General features: G+C 40.1%; 1 protein-coding gene across 2 annotated transcripts in view; it reads right to left on the bottom strand.

The window, feature by feature from the left end:
- Positions 1–1209: 1209 nt before the first annotated feature.
- The window catches only part of LOC149449351 (branched-chain-amino-acid aminotransferase, cytosolic-like), a 93946-nt gene continuing 75302 nt past the window's right edge, over positions 1210–19853 (bottom strand). For both annotated transcript variants that reach the window (XM_089693349.1, XM_089693348.1), the window contains exons 6-11: positions 16666–16829; positions 13907–14049; positions 10232–10317; positions 8562–8702; positions 7902–7976; positions 1210–6113 (exon numbers count right to left, since the gene is read on the bottom strand). In XM_089693349.1, coding sequence (XP_089549475.1) covers positions 6066–6113; positions 7902–7976; positions 8562–8702; positions 10232–10317; positions 13907–14049; positions 16666–16829 — 657 coding nt within the window. In that variant the 3' untranslated portion in view covers positions 1210–6065. The remainder of the gene's footprint in view (positions 6114–7901; positions 7977–8561; positions 8703–10231; positions 10318–13906; positions 14050–16665; positions 16830–19853) is intronic.

Below are 19853 nucleotides of genomic sequence, written 5' to 3'. Positions count from 1 at the left end.
GACCATAAGTGCAGTTAGACCGTAACATTGTATAATGTGAGGTCACACTTCGTGAGGTGAGCGGATATATGGTGGAGGATGTCTTTGCACGGGAATTGATGACAGATGCACATATTTTTTCATTATCCTAAAGGAGGGTTCACTAAATAAACACTTTATTGATTGAACTTGATTTTTTTAATGACTTGTTTGATTCATACTTAAAAATATTCTTTATTTTTTATATTATTTTTTGTGTTTTGTGTGTGTTTTTTGTTTTTCATATATATATATGTATATATATTCTTTATATACATATTTATATTTTTATTTCAATATTAATATTTTTTCTACCATTTTTTCTTCCTAAATATTTTTTTTTTATTTTTTCACTTTGTTTTTTGGTTATAGAATGGATTTGCCATTGTTTCATATAGCACAGCATTTTTTTCACTTCACATTATGATTCTAAAATTACTGGCAGTCATGCTTATCTCCAGAATTCCAAGGGAATTTTCAAAAGAAATCAGCAATAGCTGCCTAAATACTGTATGTTCTCAGCATAGGTTTCCTTTAAAATACTTATTTAAAAAAAAAAAAAAATAAACCTAATATTAGTCCAGCAGGGGGAGACAAATAGCATTAAGAGAAGCAGCTCAGTCCACACAAATGCATTCCTGACATGTCACAATATACAGCAACAGTATCAGTTTACATAAGCTCTACCTTTTATCATTAAAAGCCCTCCTTGGGCTCCTGTCAGTGACTTTGCCTAGGCTGAGATAATGTCATCAGTCTGCTGGAGGCAGGAGGAAGCATTTCCTCAGTCTTCTCTCCACCAGTGATCAGACTGCACCATTGTAACCTTGTAGCAAATCACAAGGTGAGAGGTTTCTGCAGGGGCTGATCTGTGTCAGACATTTGTGAACACAGCCAAGATCTGCACAGGTACCAGGATTTACAGGATTGTGTCATCTCAGTCCTGGAAGTAGATGTTGATATTGGCTGAACAAAGCTGGCTCCATTCTTATGGAGAGGAAACCAGATGAAGGCACTGTCAGGGGGGAATACTGTCATCTCTGTATAAAATGAAATAAATAAGCCTTTTCTGGCTATGTATATGTTTGTATGCTTTATAGTAATTGTGTCTTATTTATTTCTATGTAAAAACTAAAATAAAAATAGTTTGATTAAAAATAATTTAAAATAAAAACTACTGGGAAATCATGATTATTAAACACTGTTTATTCAGAGATACATAAACCCACAAATGAACACAAAATATCTGGAGTGTTGAGACAAACACTTCATGTAGTAATCATCAGCCACTGGTCTGATTATAATGAAATAACTGGATTATTATTATTATTATACAGATTTATATAGCGGCAACAGTTTGCTCAGCGCTTTACAATATAATAAATGGATAATTCAGTACAGATCAATTGGTATTATTGCTGGCAGAGAACAGACAACTGCAACCCCTACAGCTGCCAATCCTGAATATTAAACTACATGGAGGAGAAACAGTGGGGAGTTCGCAAATGAACACCATCACCGGTGACGGAAATATTGTGGCTTTGGTCTTTGATAGACCTGTAACTGTTTAGAAAAGTGTATCGGTATACATTGCAATGGCCACAATGTGCTTTGTAGAAATGTCAGCTCAGACGCATCTGAAAATATAGAGCTGGGTGAATTTCAGCCATACTGGATTTTTCCTGAATGTATGGGCTGGTTTGAAAAAATAAAAACATTGTAGGTAGTTCTAGAAAAGTTTAGACAGGCCATAAACTGACACTTAGGTAGCACAGTGGCTAAGTGGTTAGCACTTCTGCCTAGCAGCCCTAGGATCATTGGTTCAAATCCCAACCACAGCACTACCTGCCTGGAGTTTGTATGTTCTCCCTGCCCCCGTGTGTGTTTCCTCCCACACTTTAAAGACATGCTGGTAGGTTAATTGACCCTAGTATGTGTATGTATGAATGTGAGTTAGAAAACTTAGATTGTAAGCTCCTTGAGGGCAGAAAGTGATGTGAATGTATAATATATATATGTAAATTGACAGTGCTATATAAGTACCTGTAATAAATAATTACAATCAATACTCCTGATTGTGAGCATCGCTTGTGACTATCAGTTTCTGATCACCTCCAGTGATGGTTATCACAGAAAATGTCCCCACAAATATGCACAACTCTTTATTTTCTATGGAGCAAAGGATGGAATCACACTCTCGTGGGTGGGGTGAGGATCATAGCAGCAAACATACAGTATAAGTATACTCCCACCCAAGGGTGTATCTATAGCCCCAGCAGACCAAGCAAGTGTTATGGGGCCCAGCACATAAACCACAGCAGAATAGTCATCTTTTCAGTTATCAATAGTCTTTGGCAAATCATTTTGGATACAATTATTGTATGTATAGTTTGGGAACCTATACATTTGGTAAGAAAGTAATTACTATTTCCTATCAAGTTTTTAGATTTAGAGACGTGGGGGGCCTTAATGGTTGCAGTATGGGACCCCATGACACATGGTTATCTCTCTGTTGTTGCTCTCTGGTAGGTACCTCTCCATCTATCGTGGACCTAAATACACACCAGGCCCAGAGGTAACCATTACGGGGAGGATCATGCAAATGCTGCATTATAATGGCAGTGAAATTGAGCACCTGGACTCTCAGAGGGGCTAGTAATTTAATTTCAGATGCCCTTCTCTACAAAAAAAAAAAAGAAGCAAAAATATTATGGCATGTGCACTGGCTGAGTTGTGTCCTGTGGCTAGAACATGGCGGCTCCCAGTGACCGGTTTATGGACAGCCTTACAGCACGATGTGGAGCCACCATAGGATAATATCCCCCTAAATGAACCTTTTTACAAACATCTGTACATCAGCAACACCCTTACACTGCATACCATGAAAATAATACATATTATACAGAACATCTCAGAGACCAAGACAAGGTTCATTGTGGAATCAACCCAACTTGGATTTACCGGATATCATACCAAATACCAGAAATGCTGCACAGTGGAGCAAATAGACTGTGCACTTTGGACGTGTAGTTGCTCCAGAGCAGATTAAATAAGGGGAAGCTCTGCTGACTTCCATCATCCAATCATGTGCAAGCAAAAATGCTGTTTTTTTTTTTTACATTTTCCTTGCACCCTGATTGGAGCTTTGCCTTATTTACTAAGCTCTGGAGCAACTTCACTTTCATAGTGCACAGTCTATTTTCCTTTAGTAAATCATCTCTAGATATTTCTATACTCACAGAAATTGCCCATAGGCTCATCCTGCACCATAGCATATCATCCGATAAATCTGGGGTTATCAATATGCTTCAAAGGGAGGGAGTCACCTTCACAGCCATGTTGTCTAAGGGTTGTCTAAGGGTTCAAGATCACAAAATATTAAATACTCTAGAATTAATAACAATGGAAGTCTGGTGAGACAACACAACTTTACTACTCATGCAATAACAGAATATAATATCTTCATTTATCATTGAGAATAGCACAGATGGCACATTTTCAAGTGTCAGAGAGCAATGGCAAGGTTGTATTGTAAAGAACTGGATAGAATTAAATGAAATCATTTTAGATTTTCAAGTACAACATAAAGTTATTATACGAGCCAATGACCTTCCAAAAACATTTAATGAGACCTGTCAGGGCAGACACATGGGAACTGCCATTGCTGACATGTTTAAAAAGAAAGAAATCCCAGGGCTGTCAATCTTGTCCTAGCTTTACTAGAACTAGTCATTGGGGTTGATTTACTAAAGGCAAATGGACTGTTCATTTTGCAAGGGAAGTTACATTTTGTAAGGGATTTTTCCCACAGCTTAGTGAATGCACTTCACAAAGAATACCAAATCAGGTGCGAGGAAAATAAAAGAAACAGCAATTTTGCTTGCTTATGATTGAATGATGGAAGTCAGCTGAGTTTCACCTGATTCCCTAAACTCTGGGTAAAATCCCATGAAAAGTGCCATTTCCCTTGCAAAGTGAACAGTCTACTGCTTTTAGTAAATCAACTATAAAGAGTCAGTGACCTGCAACAGGTATACTCCCTTCCCCTCCCTACCATGATGTCCTACTTTTGTTGCATGTTTGTGCCGAGTCAGTGACTCATGAAGTATTAAAGTTGATGACCATGATGATAAAAAAAAAACAGCCGGCAACAGTATCTCCCATATTTTTATTTCAATAGGCTTTCTTTAAAGATTTGTTAACAAAAAGTAATCAAGAAGAAAAGCTGCCAAATGGAAAAAGTAGTTGGGGGTCAAATGACCATTGTATGATGCAACAGCAACCAGGCTGCAACAAGCAAATGATCACATGAGGAAGTTTCTGAGATCATTTGTGAAATTATGTAAAATGAAGTTAATGGCACCCCCACACATCTGCAAACATGCATTTTCATGCATGCCAAACTGCATGGTGCTGCAGCCATGTGGTTCGATGCATCACGTTTTTGGAAAAAAGTCAGAAACTTGGGCTTTTGGAAACTTTTCTTTTATTATTTACATAATTACTCATTATTTTTAAGTTTACTGCTCCCCTGAAGGTAACATGTTAGAACAATGTTACAGCAAAAATCCAATGCCAGCACATGACCTCCTGAAGCGGTGCTACTACCGGGCCAGGCCTGTCATGTGCCGCAGCAGAAATGCCACCACTAGGGATGAGCAAGATCAAGAGTTTTCCTTTTCACCAGTCAGTGAAAATCAGAAGATTTCAGCAAAATGTTACCATTTTGGAGAAATGGTCAAAGAAGTAGGCAGAATAAAGCTGGCTCATTAAGGTGCATGAGGCTTTAAATGTCTCCAAGGTGTTCCAAAAGCTCCTCTTATCTATTCTGGTCCATTCTTGTGCCAAAAAAAATGGCTTTAGCCTTGTTATTTAATTTACTTTTTCTTTCACAAAATGAAAAACATGAAGCCAAAAAAAGACAGTTCAGAAATACAAAGAAAACACATAAAAAGGGGAAGAAATGCAAAACACTAAAATGAGATATGCCAAGCTACCTACAAAAACGGCTCTAAATAAAATATAAAGAGTACATATCTCCTAAGCAGCTCAGTGAGGAAAACTGAAAATTAAAAGCTTGGTGAAAATTAATTGGCAAAATCAGACATTTCACAGCTAAATCTTTTCCACTTATCTCTAAGCATCATGCTTAGGACAAGGTAATTTAGCACCCAAGGCAAAAGGCCAAAGTGTCCCCACCCCCCTCTACTCACCCGATCCCAGGATCTGTAAACTATTTCAGATGCCTAGAATGCAAGTCCTGCCCTTTTTGTGCTCCTCTCCTGTTTAAGTACCTAAGGTAACCGCCTCTTCTGCCTACACCTTGACCCAGCCCTGGCTAAGCACCACCTCCTGGAACTGGGCAATGGCTGGACGGGAGCCTCAGTTATAGCAGGTACCAGCTCTCCTAAATAATAGATATATTGCTTTATTTCTACTGAAGGAATGGGGTAATACTGGGGTCCGCTGGCTATTACTGAAATACGTCTAGTCATTTCTAAATTGTAGTGCCATTAATTTTATATGAAGATACAAAAGCTATACAGCCGACGTGACAGAGTAGGATCTTCGGCATCTCTTTGTGCTTCACAAACCTTGTGCTTCATTAGATATTGCTCCGGGAGAATTTAAAGTATAAAACACACTAATTAAAATTTCTTTTGGCTACTTCATTTACAAACCTGTTCACATTTATATGTGCGTCTCACCACAACATAATAAAACAGATCACCTAGTGCCTAGAACCCTGATTAATCCACATTAAAGCAAGCACAGAGTGAAGAGCCTTCACATTGTGTCCTGATAATGGTGCATTGGAGGATAATTTACGATCGATACATTGTGCACATCAGTAAGAGACACCTCATTCGAGGTATGATTGTGAAAAGTGCTTATTGTGTTTCACTGATTTATAGAACTAGAAATGGTATCTATAAACTAAACCCATAGACAGGAACACTGACACCCACAATACACCAGGCAATACTATACAGCAGGCTCTACTTGTATGTCTTGTGTTCTTTTGTGTTCACGATTCAAAAGGATGTCTAGGAGCTGTCCACCATTATGGCCCAGGAACTCTCCGTCCTTCCATACTGGAATCATAAAATACATTGAATGTGAACTTATAAATAAAAAAAAGAAGAAGCCAAACCAAGAATATGACAGTGAAAAGCCAACACAAAATGTAATTTATATATCACAAAACATGAACAAAATTAATATGTGAAATTAATCCCCCCCAAAAAAAATTTGCATTTCCTTTCAACCCATTTCCCAACTGTAATCTGTACACTAATGCTCCTTAACACAGTGTCTTGGGGTTGGGTGTCATTCTACCTTTCCCATTTGACAACTAGCAGCATGCACAGGTGCAGGCTGCTAGCTATCAGATCAAGTAGTGGCTGATGGGTCCAATCTCCACAAATGACCAGGAAGCAATCAGCATGGTTCTGATCACATGGTCACTCAACAGCACATTAAATGATGCAGGCTGACACTGCTAAATATGATCCAGACACCCATGCATTGATGACCCTTGCCTCCTTCAGCTTCAACCTGCGAGCACTGAATACACACCTTACTGGGGATGCAAGCTATGGTTCTAAACAAACTTTTGCCAGATATTAGCTGAAAGCAGAACTCCAGCCTTACCTTTCCTTTTGCAGTCATGTAAAGAGTCATCTCTTGTTCTAAAACTGTTTAGTCCACTTCCCCTGCACACAGTCATCTTCACAACACAAGCATTAGAAGCTGCAGCAGATATCTTGAGTCCACCCTATTTCCAGTCCTAATAACTTTAAGCATCATGGAGCCATCTCCTCCTGATCTGTATAGTCCCTGGACCACCTCTTACAGCTATTTGTTTTCTCTGCCATCAATCTATTGGTCCTCTGCTCTGATTGTTGTATGAAGAACACATCCCCAGCATCCCTTTAGAAGTGCATGCTGCCACCCCCCCCCCCCCACAGCTGGCCAATGGGTGATGCAGACTTTAGAACAAGAATGGACATACATTTTAGAAAACAGGGACTTTGCAAGCACCAAATATTACAACAAAAGAAATATATAAAAACACCATTTTAATAAATCCAATTTTAAAAACAAAAAAGGAGAGATACATTATACATAGCATTGCGCAAAATGGCGATGGTTTGCTGCATATCACCAAGAAGAAAAATGCCAACATGTTTCAATTCATAAGATTTATATTTTGAATCTTCTTCAGGAGAGAACAGTAGAGTACAGCGCAATAATATTTTGGTGCTTGCAAAGTCCTTGTTTTCTAAAATGTATGTCCATTCTTGTTCTATGAGTTGGAATAAGCACCGTTTATATTTAATATAATTGACCAGTACTATACACTTTGATGCAGACTTTAGTCATGCAATCTGCTAAGCTAATCAGTAAACTTAAATGTATAGACTGTAATCAAACTGAGTAGCAGATTGTACAGGTAAAGTCTGCACCCACCAATCATGTCCAGCAGGGAGGATCATGCACATCTAAAGGGATATGTGTTTTTTCATATAATGCATGAGCTAAACTCTTCTGGCCATTCCCACCAAACATGATCTTAATGAAAGCAAAGACCAGCAGAGCGATGCAGTCATGCTCTCACTGGGTCTAAAAACAGGTATAATTTGCAAACAAGAACATTTTGGGTTAAAAAAAAAATGTAATTGCATGCTGATTGAGGGGAAGAGAAGAACAATGGAAAGTATTATATGCTAACATTACAGTTCAGCTTTAAATCAGTCCTTATAAATGAATTGTGATTGCAAAATTGCTCCTTTCCTTATAAATATACGTGAAAATGTAAACATACAAAGCAGGAGAAGTGTTCCTGCCTCCAAACAGGGGCAAAGGATGTAATAACTCACCTGGATATCGACCATCTCTTTCAAAAGACGAGCAGCAATCTTAGGTCCATTCTCCATGGTTGGGATATGTAAATTCTGTGGAAACCCAAAATTCAAGGATTAAAAAAATTGTTACAACTACAAACGAAAATATTTCAAATCACCAACAAGGTAACGGTATATAAAAGTGTTGGTCTTTTTTCTAATTTATATTCTTCTTTTAATAATTGCAAAACAAGCTGATTAAAAGAAATTAGCAGATCCTTACTATTTTGTTTAGCTACAGCATTTTCCTTGCACTCGTTTGCTCTCTGCTTTTTTATTAAAACATTATGCAGCAAGTTTGGCCAACTGTTTTTGTTTATAATGGTTTTTAAAAAAGGATTTTAAAAAATAATAAAAAAAATTTTTTTTATCCACATCCATTCCATTTTTGGGGCTTCCAGAAAACTGTTGAAATACTAGATATTACATAAAAATTTAGCAATAAAATTAAACTAAAAAAATACATAAAACTACTTTTTTTTCTGTTTCTCATGAAATAATAGCTCATGTGTGCTCACAGATTGAGATGTTCTACAATGTGGCAAGACGATCAGCATCCGTATTATCAGACAGATTGATTATATTGATCGCTGATTCTCTGTCAGCATGCAGTGAGCGCAGACAGCTCAGTCTCACCTTGTCCTTGTACTGTATTGTTCCAACTGGACAAACCACACAAGCTGTGCCAGATCCAAACATTTCCTTCACCCGGTTTTCTTTCAATGCTGTTAACAATTCATTCATGGTGATGTAACGCTCAGACACCTTAAACTCACCCTGTGAAAAGGCAAAAAACATATCATATGTGGATGCATTAACTTTTGGACTCCCATCTCTTCATTTTCTGAATAAACCTGCTTGATGGTCTCTGGCTTTTGGATCATTTTTGTTTCTTTACATTCTTACATTTCTTAAAGGGGATGTCCACTTTAAAATAAAAGTGAACCCCTAGCTTTAGACCTGTCTAATGTAGTCAGGTGTTTGGCTAGAAAGAGAGAGTAATTTACGACACTGTGCTGCAGTGCTCTCTGGGCTCCCAATAGACTTCAGCAGAATGGGTTAACACTAACCCAATTCCTTCCACCAGGGGGAGCTGACAAGCAGAAGGCACTCAAGAGACTTGATGCTTGGTAGCACTGAATCATGGGAGATATAAGTTCGAAAAACAAAACTTTACTATGGACCATTGGACTACAATTCCCAATTCAAGTTGGGTATAAGGGGAGGGAGAGTTGCATTACCACAGGCTGAATACAGAGGAATTTTCTTTTTTCTGTGAGGAGACCGAGGTGTGCACGTCACTGCTCTTGTGTGCACATCAACCTGCTACAAACCTGGAGGCAAGCACAGAGGACCGGATTCATTCCAGGCAGATCCAGAAGTGAGCCAACATCTGAACAGTGGGTCCCTTGTTGCTGTATCACTGGGACTGGTGAGAGGAAACTGCTGCTATTAACCTGATGCTGATACCAGAGACTGAGCACATAACCAACCATCTAACTAGCAGCATTATTTACTGCATGCAGACTTTACTGGGACTGTACTCATGTGCACCACAGTAAAGACAGGGCCCCAATGCTAGCTAGTTGAAGAACAGGGGCTAAAGACTGCCTACTCATATAGCTGCTTCACAAGAGTTTTACCGATTGTCCATAGTAAGAGATACCTCTTCAGGGAGTCTTACATTTCAACACTGCCATTTACAGAATATAGAGTGCACTCTAAAGCTGAGAAAGCCTACTGTTACAGAGGAGTTATTGCAGCATTCTAATGCCATTACCTATTGCTGATTTTGTGGCTTACCAGGTTTTCTCTAATTCAGCTGCATAGAACTCCATTCTATACTGCTATGGCCTAGTGAACATATTGCTTAGTGAATTGTGATTGACCTAATCCGTTACTTGCTTATTTATGTGCATATTGCTATTTAATGCAACCCATGAAAATATGTATTTTGGGTTAATTCACCACTAACCAATCTGATGTTTGCTTTTTGAGACTGAACCTTAGTTGTGTGCAGGGTATCTGTATTTGTGTTCTCAGTAGCAGTGAAGTATTCATTTGCTTAACTTGGTGTGTCAGTGGGGTTGAGGTTGTTCTCTATTCTTCCCACAGACACCAACAATGAGGCCCTATATCTTCCACTGATATTCTTTCCATTAATACCAATCATGGGGCACTACTCATCCTTCTACTGACTACCAACCCTGAGGCCATGTTTATTCCCACTGATTGTACTTTGGCAGCCTTGCCTTGGGAACCAGAGGACTTTGTCCTGGTACTATTTCATACAGACAAGTACTCACCCATTTGGTGGCGAGGTCAAGTATACTATGTCTTGTAACTCCAGGAAGAATGATTCCATCTAGGGGTGGAGTAGCCAGTTCTAGTTCTGCAAAGTTACAAAGCAATTAATTAAGTTATTGTAATTACTGGCAATACAAAAACAGAATGTGAAGGTTACTGAAAATAATTCAGGTTAACAAATCATTTGCAGATTTTGATGCTGAGTTACTAAACAAATGGAGAATCTTCATACAATAAATTGCGTGAATATTTCCTTTAATTTATTAATATCAAAATCAAATTTTTGTTTGCTTATTTCATCTTTAATCACCACTTCCTAAGTGAGCTTGAGTATGTGTTTCACATGATTGGATAGTTAAAGAGAATATTCACAGTTTATTGTGTGAAGATTTTTTCAACTCATTTTGTAAATCAGCCCATTTGTATACTGTATTCTCCCTTCATCAGCTGATTCCTCCAATGTGCCATCACTGGCTGTACCACCTGCTTGGTGACATTTTTTTATGAATGGGGCCCAGGGGACCACCAGTTGTCACGTTAGCCATAAATCCGCCAAGCTGAAGAAACTAACACCAAGGGGCTCCAGTATGAACTCAATAAAATGTGAGAGATCAGCAGTTGTGTAGGAAGATGATATGAGGATTTCTAGCAAAAGGGGAGTGTATTTCACCTCTCCTCCTGTCATGGCAGCATCTGAGGAAGAGATAAATATATCTGTCCACACACACACACCAGTTCCTATGCTGTAGGTGTAAAAGCAGGGCTGCTGTTAGAAATCATAGGGTCCTGTGCAGCCTACCTGACAGCTTCCCCCCCTCCAGAAAAGATCAAAAATATAAGTCCACAAAAGATACACTGAATTATTATTAGTGTACACAAACATAAAACTTACAAATCCCTGCTAAATCTAAAAGATAAAACTGTACTGAGTTGATAATATTAATGTGTGTGTGAATAAGGTCTTGGGGCACCTTCAACAGGCCTGTACGGTGTGAATGAGTGCTTTGTTTATGTGGTTGGAGCAGTGTGCAGGCAGCCTATGTTTTGCTATGGAGATGCAGCAGCTGTACAAACACAGACAGGTCCTAATTTGACAGGCATGTGGGTGCAGGTGTATGACCCCAAACACAGACACTGTGTAATTGGGGCCACTCGCCCACACCTGCACACCCATCAAATTAGGACCTGCGGCTGTGTTTTTACAGCTGCTGCATGCCCATGGAGTAACAGGCAGCTCCAACAGCATGAACAAACCACTCACTCACACAGCCAGAGTAACTGTGTGAATGAGCCGATAATTATGTGTATTTTTAATTATTTTTTTAAGTTTTGTTTATATTTTTTACTCTTTGGAGAGCAGATAGGAGCATTGATGAAACCTCAGCGGTCTATACAGACCACTGATGTTTAACTTTTAAGTGACTAAGGCGCAGATTCCTCAATCCCTTTCTCTGCAGCCTAAGCTGCACTACAGAATGAATAAACAGGAAACGTTATGTAAAGAGGCTTTCTGCTCATTCACAAACTGAAGCATAGTAAACACAGTTTACTGTGCTTCACTTATGAATGAACACAGGAGCAATTGGTAATGATCGCTCACTGTGCTCATACAGGAAATGAAGGGCCGGTAAACATGCAATATGTTTACCTGTCCCCTGCTCTCCAGCCTGACCCCGATACCCCTGTGCCCTGCAGCAACTGAAAGCCAGTGGGAGGGACAGAAAAAGAAGCCAGCAGTGCTGTTTGGGGGGGCACAAAGGGGGATCAGAGCTGACGGAGGTGGGAGACGGAAGTCAGATCGAGGTGACGGGGGGATGATCAGAGAGGCGGGAAGGGGGGGTACAATTACTGGAAGTGATCCCCCTGCAGCTTCCCCTGTAGCAGCTGAAAGCCAGCAGGAGAAGAGAGAGAAGAGACCAGGCCCCATACAGGATAGCTGACGCTACCCCCAAGACCCACCAAGTACTGCCAGACAACAGAGAGCCCTGAGTCTATGAGACCTGGGATATAGACATAATTATATTTACTAATATTTAATGGATATCTAGGATAAGGGAAGGAGCAGACTATTTCAGAAGAGGAGAATGAGGCTCGGTACCCACGTCAAGTTCTTTTCCGTTCAACCCAGTGGGCTGAATGAAAAAAACCTGACAGATTGCCTTACTAACACAAGCAATGCTAGTGTAGCAATCTCCCCACTGTGTCTTTGTATTCTGACAGGGGGACTGCCCCCACCCTGCCAGAACACACTGATAAGTGCTCACAGCCATTGTCTGCCAGTGCTGATTGGATACTGGTTTTCCAGCATGTCCCTTAGACAAAAGCCGATTGACCAACTTCTGTCAAAAAGACATCTGTACACGCTGACCGAATGTTGACCAATTTCTGTTGAACCAGCAGATACAGGCCGATACTCGCTCTGTGTGTACCCAGCCTTAGACAGGGGAAGGAACAGAATCCCAGAGTAGAGCAGAGTATTTCAGGAGAGGAGAGTTAGATGGAGGAAGGAGTAGAGTCCTCCAACATTGCAGAATTATTCAGGAGAGGAGAGTTAAAGGAAGGAGAAAAGTCCTCCAGCTGTCCAGAGTATCTCTCAAGAGAGGAAAGTTATATAGAGATAGGAGCAATGTCTTCCATCGGTGCAGGGTATTTCAGGAGAGGAGAGTTAGCAAAAAGGAGCAGAGTGCTTCAGCAGTGTAGAGTATTTCAGAAGGGAGAGTTGGAGAGGATGAAGCATTGTACTCCGGCAGTGTTGAGTATTTCAGATGGGAGAGGATGAAGCATTGTCCTCCGGCAGTGTAGAGTATTTCAGATGGGAGAGTTAGAGGATGAAGCATTGTCCTCCAGCAGTGTAGAGTACTTCAAGAAAGGAGAGTGGGAGGAAGGAACAGTTAAAAGAAAAAAAAAAAAAAAAAAAAGGCGCTGGACTTGTCACACCAATTGTATTTTAACTTTACATCTATTATGTATAACAGAAAACTGAGAGGGAGATATTCACCAGATTCTGTCCACAATTAAGCTTCAGAGACAGAGACATTCTATCTAGATCTCCTTGGCTGTGTGTGGTCACTAATACAACATTGTCTTTGTTTTTCTCTTAATTTCTGTAGGAAAGAACATTTAAGCTCTAAATTGGATTTGAAATGAATTTGTCTTCAGACCATCTGCCCCCACCCATGTCTGCATTCTACTGCTTTGTGGTTCTGCAGCACAAACAACTTCTATGATAAACTCACTCTCTACATTCTTTATTGATAATTCAATGATCACCTCATGCAAGATGATGGATAGAATACCTAAGGTACTTTTAAGAAGAAATAAAGAATCAGTTCTATTGTTCTTCTCCCATCTGACACCAGAATCAGAAAATTTGCTGTATTTACATTGCCCATTCAGCAGTTGCATGGATCCACCCTAAGCCTGTGAGTGGACAATGAAGGAGAAGCAGCATAGTGATGAGGACAACTCTCTACTTACTCCTCCTATCAGTCTATTTTTTGCACTGCAACACAACTGATTGATCTATCAGTGAATACAGAGCTGCATTATTGTGTACCTTTTATATTTGCCTGCAGTTCAGCTTTAGAAGAGACTTCCAGGCGAACAGTATTTCCAGAATAGCTGAGCATTGAAAGCTTCTGTTCAAGTTTCCTTTACAGAAATAAATAACCTACCTCCATTTTCATTTGTCCAGTACAGGAAAAGGTTCATTGTCCCAACTTCTGTGATCTGCTCATCCTCCCCATATAGCCAGAGCACCTGCTGACAGCCGGCATCCTGAGCCTCATACTGCGCAAACAGGGCGTTTCCATAATTCCTGAGGACAAAACAGATAATGCACATCTTTAAAGTGCAGCTCCAGATCAGTCAGTAAACTGCAAATGCTGACACGGAAACACAGAAACTAACCAAAAGTCTAATAGTTGATATCATTTTCCCCTTTTTATATTAAGCAGGTCTTGCAGAGTTCTTTCATGCGTCTCAGAGCAATCATTCTGTACTGTATAACCTCCCCCCACCCCCCCATGTGCACAAAACGCTTCCAGGAACGATCAGATCAGGGGTGCAAATCATCTTTTCTGCAGGACCCAATATGCTTAACTGAATCCCAACTATGTATATTTCTATGTGGTTGTAAAGTTAAATACATTCTCTGCATTAAAGTGGTTGTAAACCCTTACATATACCCCGTAAAGTGACTGGCCTCAGGTGATACACAGAGATGGAACAAATCCCCCTATATAAGTTGTACCTGTATTTCTATAGCCATCTGTCCTCTACATCTTTTCAAAGTGCAGAATTTACACAGGATTTTTCAGCTCTGAAAATCTGGGGGCGGGGAGATGAAGTTACAGTCAGTGAGGAGAGCTCTGATTGGATGGAAAGGACACACTCCCTTCACACAACACACAGGAACACAGCTGAGATGATCAGTCGCAGGCTGCGTGCTGGAGCTCCCTCCCCTATCACCTTTTTTCTCTTGGTGTCAGGAAAACTTGTCAGATGTTACTCATGTAGATAGCAGAAGAATGAGGCAGCAGACAGAAATTACACTTAATGCTCTGAACTGAGACAAGTACACACTACAGAGGAATATGCTTTGTTCATGTTTCACGTCAGAGATTTAAAACCACTTTAAAGGTAAAAAAAAGAAAAAAAAACAAAAAACACACAACCTTTCCTTGTCAGAACCCCCCAGGCCACCTTAAATAATTACCCGAGTCCCATCTCGATGGGGGATGTGCATGTTTGCAGCAGTGCTACTCTTCTCTCCCCTCTCTCACAGGAGGCTCAGCAGCAGAGAGCCATTGGCTGCCAATCATTTTCTGTGAGCAGAGAGCAGTGGGCAGGGCTGAGCCACACTGTGTATGTCAATAGATGCCACAGCATGGTTCAGGATTGAGCCCACATGAGTGCCCCCATAGCAAACGGCTTGGTATGAGGGTACTCAGAGAAGGGGGAAGAGCCAAGACAGCCAGCGGGGGATCCCAGAAGAGGAGGATCGGGGCTGCTCTGTGCAAAACCATTGAAAAGAACAGGTAAGCATGACAAGTTTGTTAGAAAAAAAAAATAAACCTTTCGAATCATTTTGACAGATGGGGAAGAAAGATTACCTGTCAGATTTTTATTTGAACTCTTTTTTCTTTAACAATTAGACTTTCTGCAGTGAGGATACAGACTGCAACAAAGAAGTATTCCCTTTTCTCAAGTATAATGAAAACTAAAGCTGCTCATCCACTAGTAGAATTTTGTCTGAAATTGTTAGTTTGAAGAACATCCGTTTGTTTTCTACCACAGTGATAAGAATATTCGAAGGGCAGGATGGAAGTTTTTTCTCAAACAAATTTCTAACTGTGATTGTGGTTTTTGTTAAAAAAAAAAATGACATTCACTTGTTAAAAGAAAACTAAATTTTGAAGTATTTTCGAACATTTCCAAGTCATCAAATCGAATGCACTGAGAAATTTTGTACAAATTTTGATACATATATTCGTATGAACATTTGTTCTAAAATGTACAAGTGTATGACCACTGTAAAACAAATGGTTCTGTCTGGAGTTAGGCTTTAAAATTAGACCATTCCAGGCCATTAGACATGATTAGACCCCTGATGAAGTCAGATGTTGCTGACGAAACATGTAGGACAGGTCATCTGTGATACATCACTCCTGGTAAGTGGAATGCTGGTGGAGCGCACCTGGTTTCCATCATAGAAACTGTATATGCCAGAATGATATAAGCTCATGTAAGTGCAATTTTTATAACAAATAGAATTTGCTACATTATGAGAGGTTCCTCTCTTTCCCTCTGTGAGGGGGTTTTATGCAGAGTCTGTTAAATTCACAGGATGGGTGCCATGATATGAAGTTATCCTCAAGTGTTTGGTGGGATTACTCTCTCCCATTGATACACCAGTTATTACATACGCGACTGACCTTCTTTAAGAAGAGAGGTCATATACTTTTGGTGAGTGTGGTGTGTTCTCTTTTGGGGCGCAGAGGAAGAGCATTTTTTTCCCAGTGTCTTTTTTGTCTTGCGCAGTCTGGACACGAACATTGGGCACAGAGCACTTTGTTTTGGAACACTAATTATGGACATTTGTTGCATTATAAGTTATGTTTAAATATTTTTAATATTTTTGCACATCGTTTATGGTGGAATCAGACATTATTTGTGTCACGCATTTTATGGATATGTATGCAATAGTTTGTAATTTAATTAAACTTTGCACATAGTTTATATGGGAACAGGTCAATTTTATATATTCTTATTGCAAAATTTATATATTGTTGGGGACATAAAAACGCGGATCATATGGTTTGTCATCAGTCTTTATAAAGTATCTGGCCAATTCCAGGCAAAGATATGGTGTATTGAGTTTATTCTGACAATTTAGAATAGCAGCTACAATATTTTCTAAACAAACACGCACCCTCCAACCTTTCTGTCTCCGGTGCCTCCCTTCCAGGAGCGGACGTACTTTGGATTGGCCCACAGTGACACTGGATTAAAAGCTCCACTTTGGAAATAAGCCCCGACCGGGCTGAGGATGACATAGAGCGCAGCCTTGGACGGTCTCTTCACACCTAGAGAGGGCTACAAACATAAGAAAAACTCTGATTTGACCTGAAATGATGGAAACATGCTGACATATACAGAAGCCAAGACCAGATCAACAATCAGAGTTTATATATTTAATCTATTAAATCTGCTCTCCAGCCTTCCCTTCTGACTTGCACAGTTGTGCAGCCTGCCTCATTTCCTGGCTGCAGGACTTCCAGCATCATCTAACCATTTTTTCCTCAGCCTGATTGTCCATAGCCCAACCATTTAATTCACTGAATTTCAGCTCTTTCAAAATCAACAGGATCAACATCCTATGTGGACATTGCCCAGGGCAATCTACATTTGTGTTCAAAATAATAGCAGTCAGACATCACTAACCGGATCAATCACTGTTTTTGGTAGAAATGATATTTCTACATGGCAAATAACTTACTAGCAGGTGTAGTAGAGTAATAGAAATCCAACACACCCAACAGTCATGAGATGCATGCTGTGGATTCTGTGTAATTGAATCACTATTTGAAAGGGGCATGTTCAAAATAATAGCAGTGTGGAGTTCTATTAGTGAGGTCATTCATTCTTTGAAAAACAGGTGGCAATGATTGCCCTTATTTAAGGAAGGAAGGCAGCAAATGTTGTGCATGCTGGTTACAGTGCACTTCTCTCTGAAATTCTGAGGGAAATGGGTCGTTCCAGACACTGTTCAGAAGAACAGCGTACCTTGATTAAAAAGTTGATTGGAGAGGGGAAAACATATAAAGAAGTGCAGAAAATGATAGGCTGCTCAGCTAAATGATCGCAAATGCTTTAAAATGGCAACCAAAAATTGAAAGACGTGGAAGAAAGCGAAAAACTACCATTCGAATGGATAGAAGAATAGCCAAAATGGCAAGGACTCAGCCAACAATCAGCTCCAGGAAGATCAAAGAAGGTCTAAAGTTACCTGTGAGTACTGTTACAATTAGAAGACGCCTATGTGTAGCCAAGCTATCTGCAAGAAGCCCCCGCAAAGTCCCACTGTTGAAAAAAAGATGTGCTGAAGAGGTTACAATTTGCCAAAGAGCACATTGACTGGCCTAAAGAGAAATGGCGCAACATTTTGTGGACTGATGAAAGTAAGATTGTTCTTTTTGGGTCTAGTGGCCGGAGACAGTTTGTCAGATGACCCCCAAACACTGAATTCAAGCCACAGTACACTGTGAAGACAGTGAAGCATGGTTGCGCAAGCATCATGATATGGGGATGTTTCTCATACTACAGTGTTGGGCCTATTTATCACATACCAGGGATCATGGATCAGTTTGAATACATCAGAATACTTGAAGAGGTCATGCTGCCTTATGCTGAAGAGGAAATGCCCTTGAAATGGGTGTTCCAACAAGACAACGACCCCAAACACACCAGTAAACGTGCAACATCTTGGTTCCAGACCAACAAGATTGTGTTATGGAGTGGCCAGCCCAATCCCCGGATCTTAATCCAATAGAAAACTTATGGGGTGACATCAAAAATGCAGTTTCTGAGGCAAAAACCAAGAAATAGAGAAGAACTATGGAATGTAGTCCAATCATCCTGGGCTGGAATACCTGTTCACAGGTACCAGAAGTTGGTTAACTCCATGCAACACAGATGTACAGCAGTTCTCAGAAACAGTGCGACTACAACCAAATATTAAGTGATTCAAAGGAAAGCAAAATCTTCAAAACATTTTTCAGTTTATATAGTGAATGTTTGAGTTTGTAAAGAAGAATACAAACACTGCTATTTTTTTGAACAGTCTAATATTCACTTCAATTTTTTTTTAGAGGAACAACACAAATTTGATATATTTTTCTTCATGTTTTGATTTGGAATAGAATGTGTAGTGTTCCCAATGCATTTGTGTGTATGGAAATAAAAGCTATTAGAAGGATTTTGAGCTTTATTCACTTTTTTCAACACACTGCTATTATTTTGAACAGAACTGTACATGCAAATACAGCCTACCTAAGAATGCCCACTCCTCCAGACTGAGATTCCCCCATTAAGGCATTTTGTTATTTGCATAACTCCTCCCAAGAGGAGTACTGAGGAAGGGTGCTGTGATGTTGTCAGAAAGCCATGTACAACACCCTATCCATTACTCCCACCAGACATGATCTGCCTGTGATGCTTAGAAAAGCACAGAGACCCTGTGATGACAATACTGAATCTAAATAAGGTATGTAATGAAAATGGAAAGGTTTTATTTAACCGCTTGCCTACAGGGCACTTATACCCCCTTCCTGCTCAGGCCAATTTCCAGCTTTCACCCGTCGCACTTTGAATGACAATTGCGCGGTCATACAACACTGTACCCATATGAAATGTTTATCATTTTTTTGAAACAGATAGAGCTTTCTTTTGGTGTGTGTATTTAATCACCTCTGGGGTTTTTACTTTTTCTTAAAAAAACAAAAACCACAGAAAAGTTTGGAAAAAAAATTATTTTCTTAGTTTTTGTTATAAAATTTTGTAAATAAGTGATTTTTCTCCTTCACTGATGTGTGCTAATGAGGCTGCAGTGGTGGGCACTGATAGGCTGCACTGATAGGTGGCACTGATGAGGAGGCACTGGTAGGTGGCACTGGTGGGCATTGACAGGAATCACTGATGGGCACTGAAAGGCAGCACTGATACATGGCACTGATATATGGCACTGTTAGCCGGCACTGATAGGCGGCACTGATAGGTGGCACTGAAAGGCAGCTCAGATGGGCACTGATGTGTACTGGTAGGCACTGATATGTGGCATTGATGTGGCACTGATGGGCACTGGCACGAGGCACTGATGAGCACTGACACAAGGCACTGATGGACACTGACAGGTGACACTGCTGGGCTACACTGATCATCAGGGCACACTGATCATCAGTGCCCTGATGACCAGTGTACATGTCCCCTCCGCGGAAAGCCCATTACCGGCTCTCCTCTCCTCACGAGCTGTCAGCGTGACAGCTCGTGGGGAGAGAAATGCCGATAAGCGGCATTTCACTGTTTACATGTGATCAGCTGTGATTGGACACAGCCGATCAT

This window comes from Staurois parvus, unplaced genomic scaffold (assembly GCF_062004578.1).
Source record: "Staurois parvus isolate SC_StPar_1 unplaced genomic scaffold, SC_StPar_1.0 ptg000628l, whole genome shotgun sequence".
In the NCBI taxonomy this organism is placed as follows: Eukaryota; Metazoa; Chordata; class Amphibia; order Anura; family Ranidae; genus Staurois; species Staurois parvus.
The sequence above is the reverse complement of the archived record's forward strand: the minus strand, read 5'-3'. Positions and strand labels throughout refer to the sequence as shown.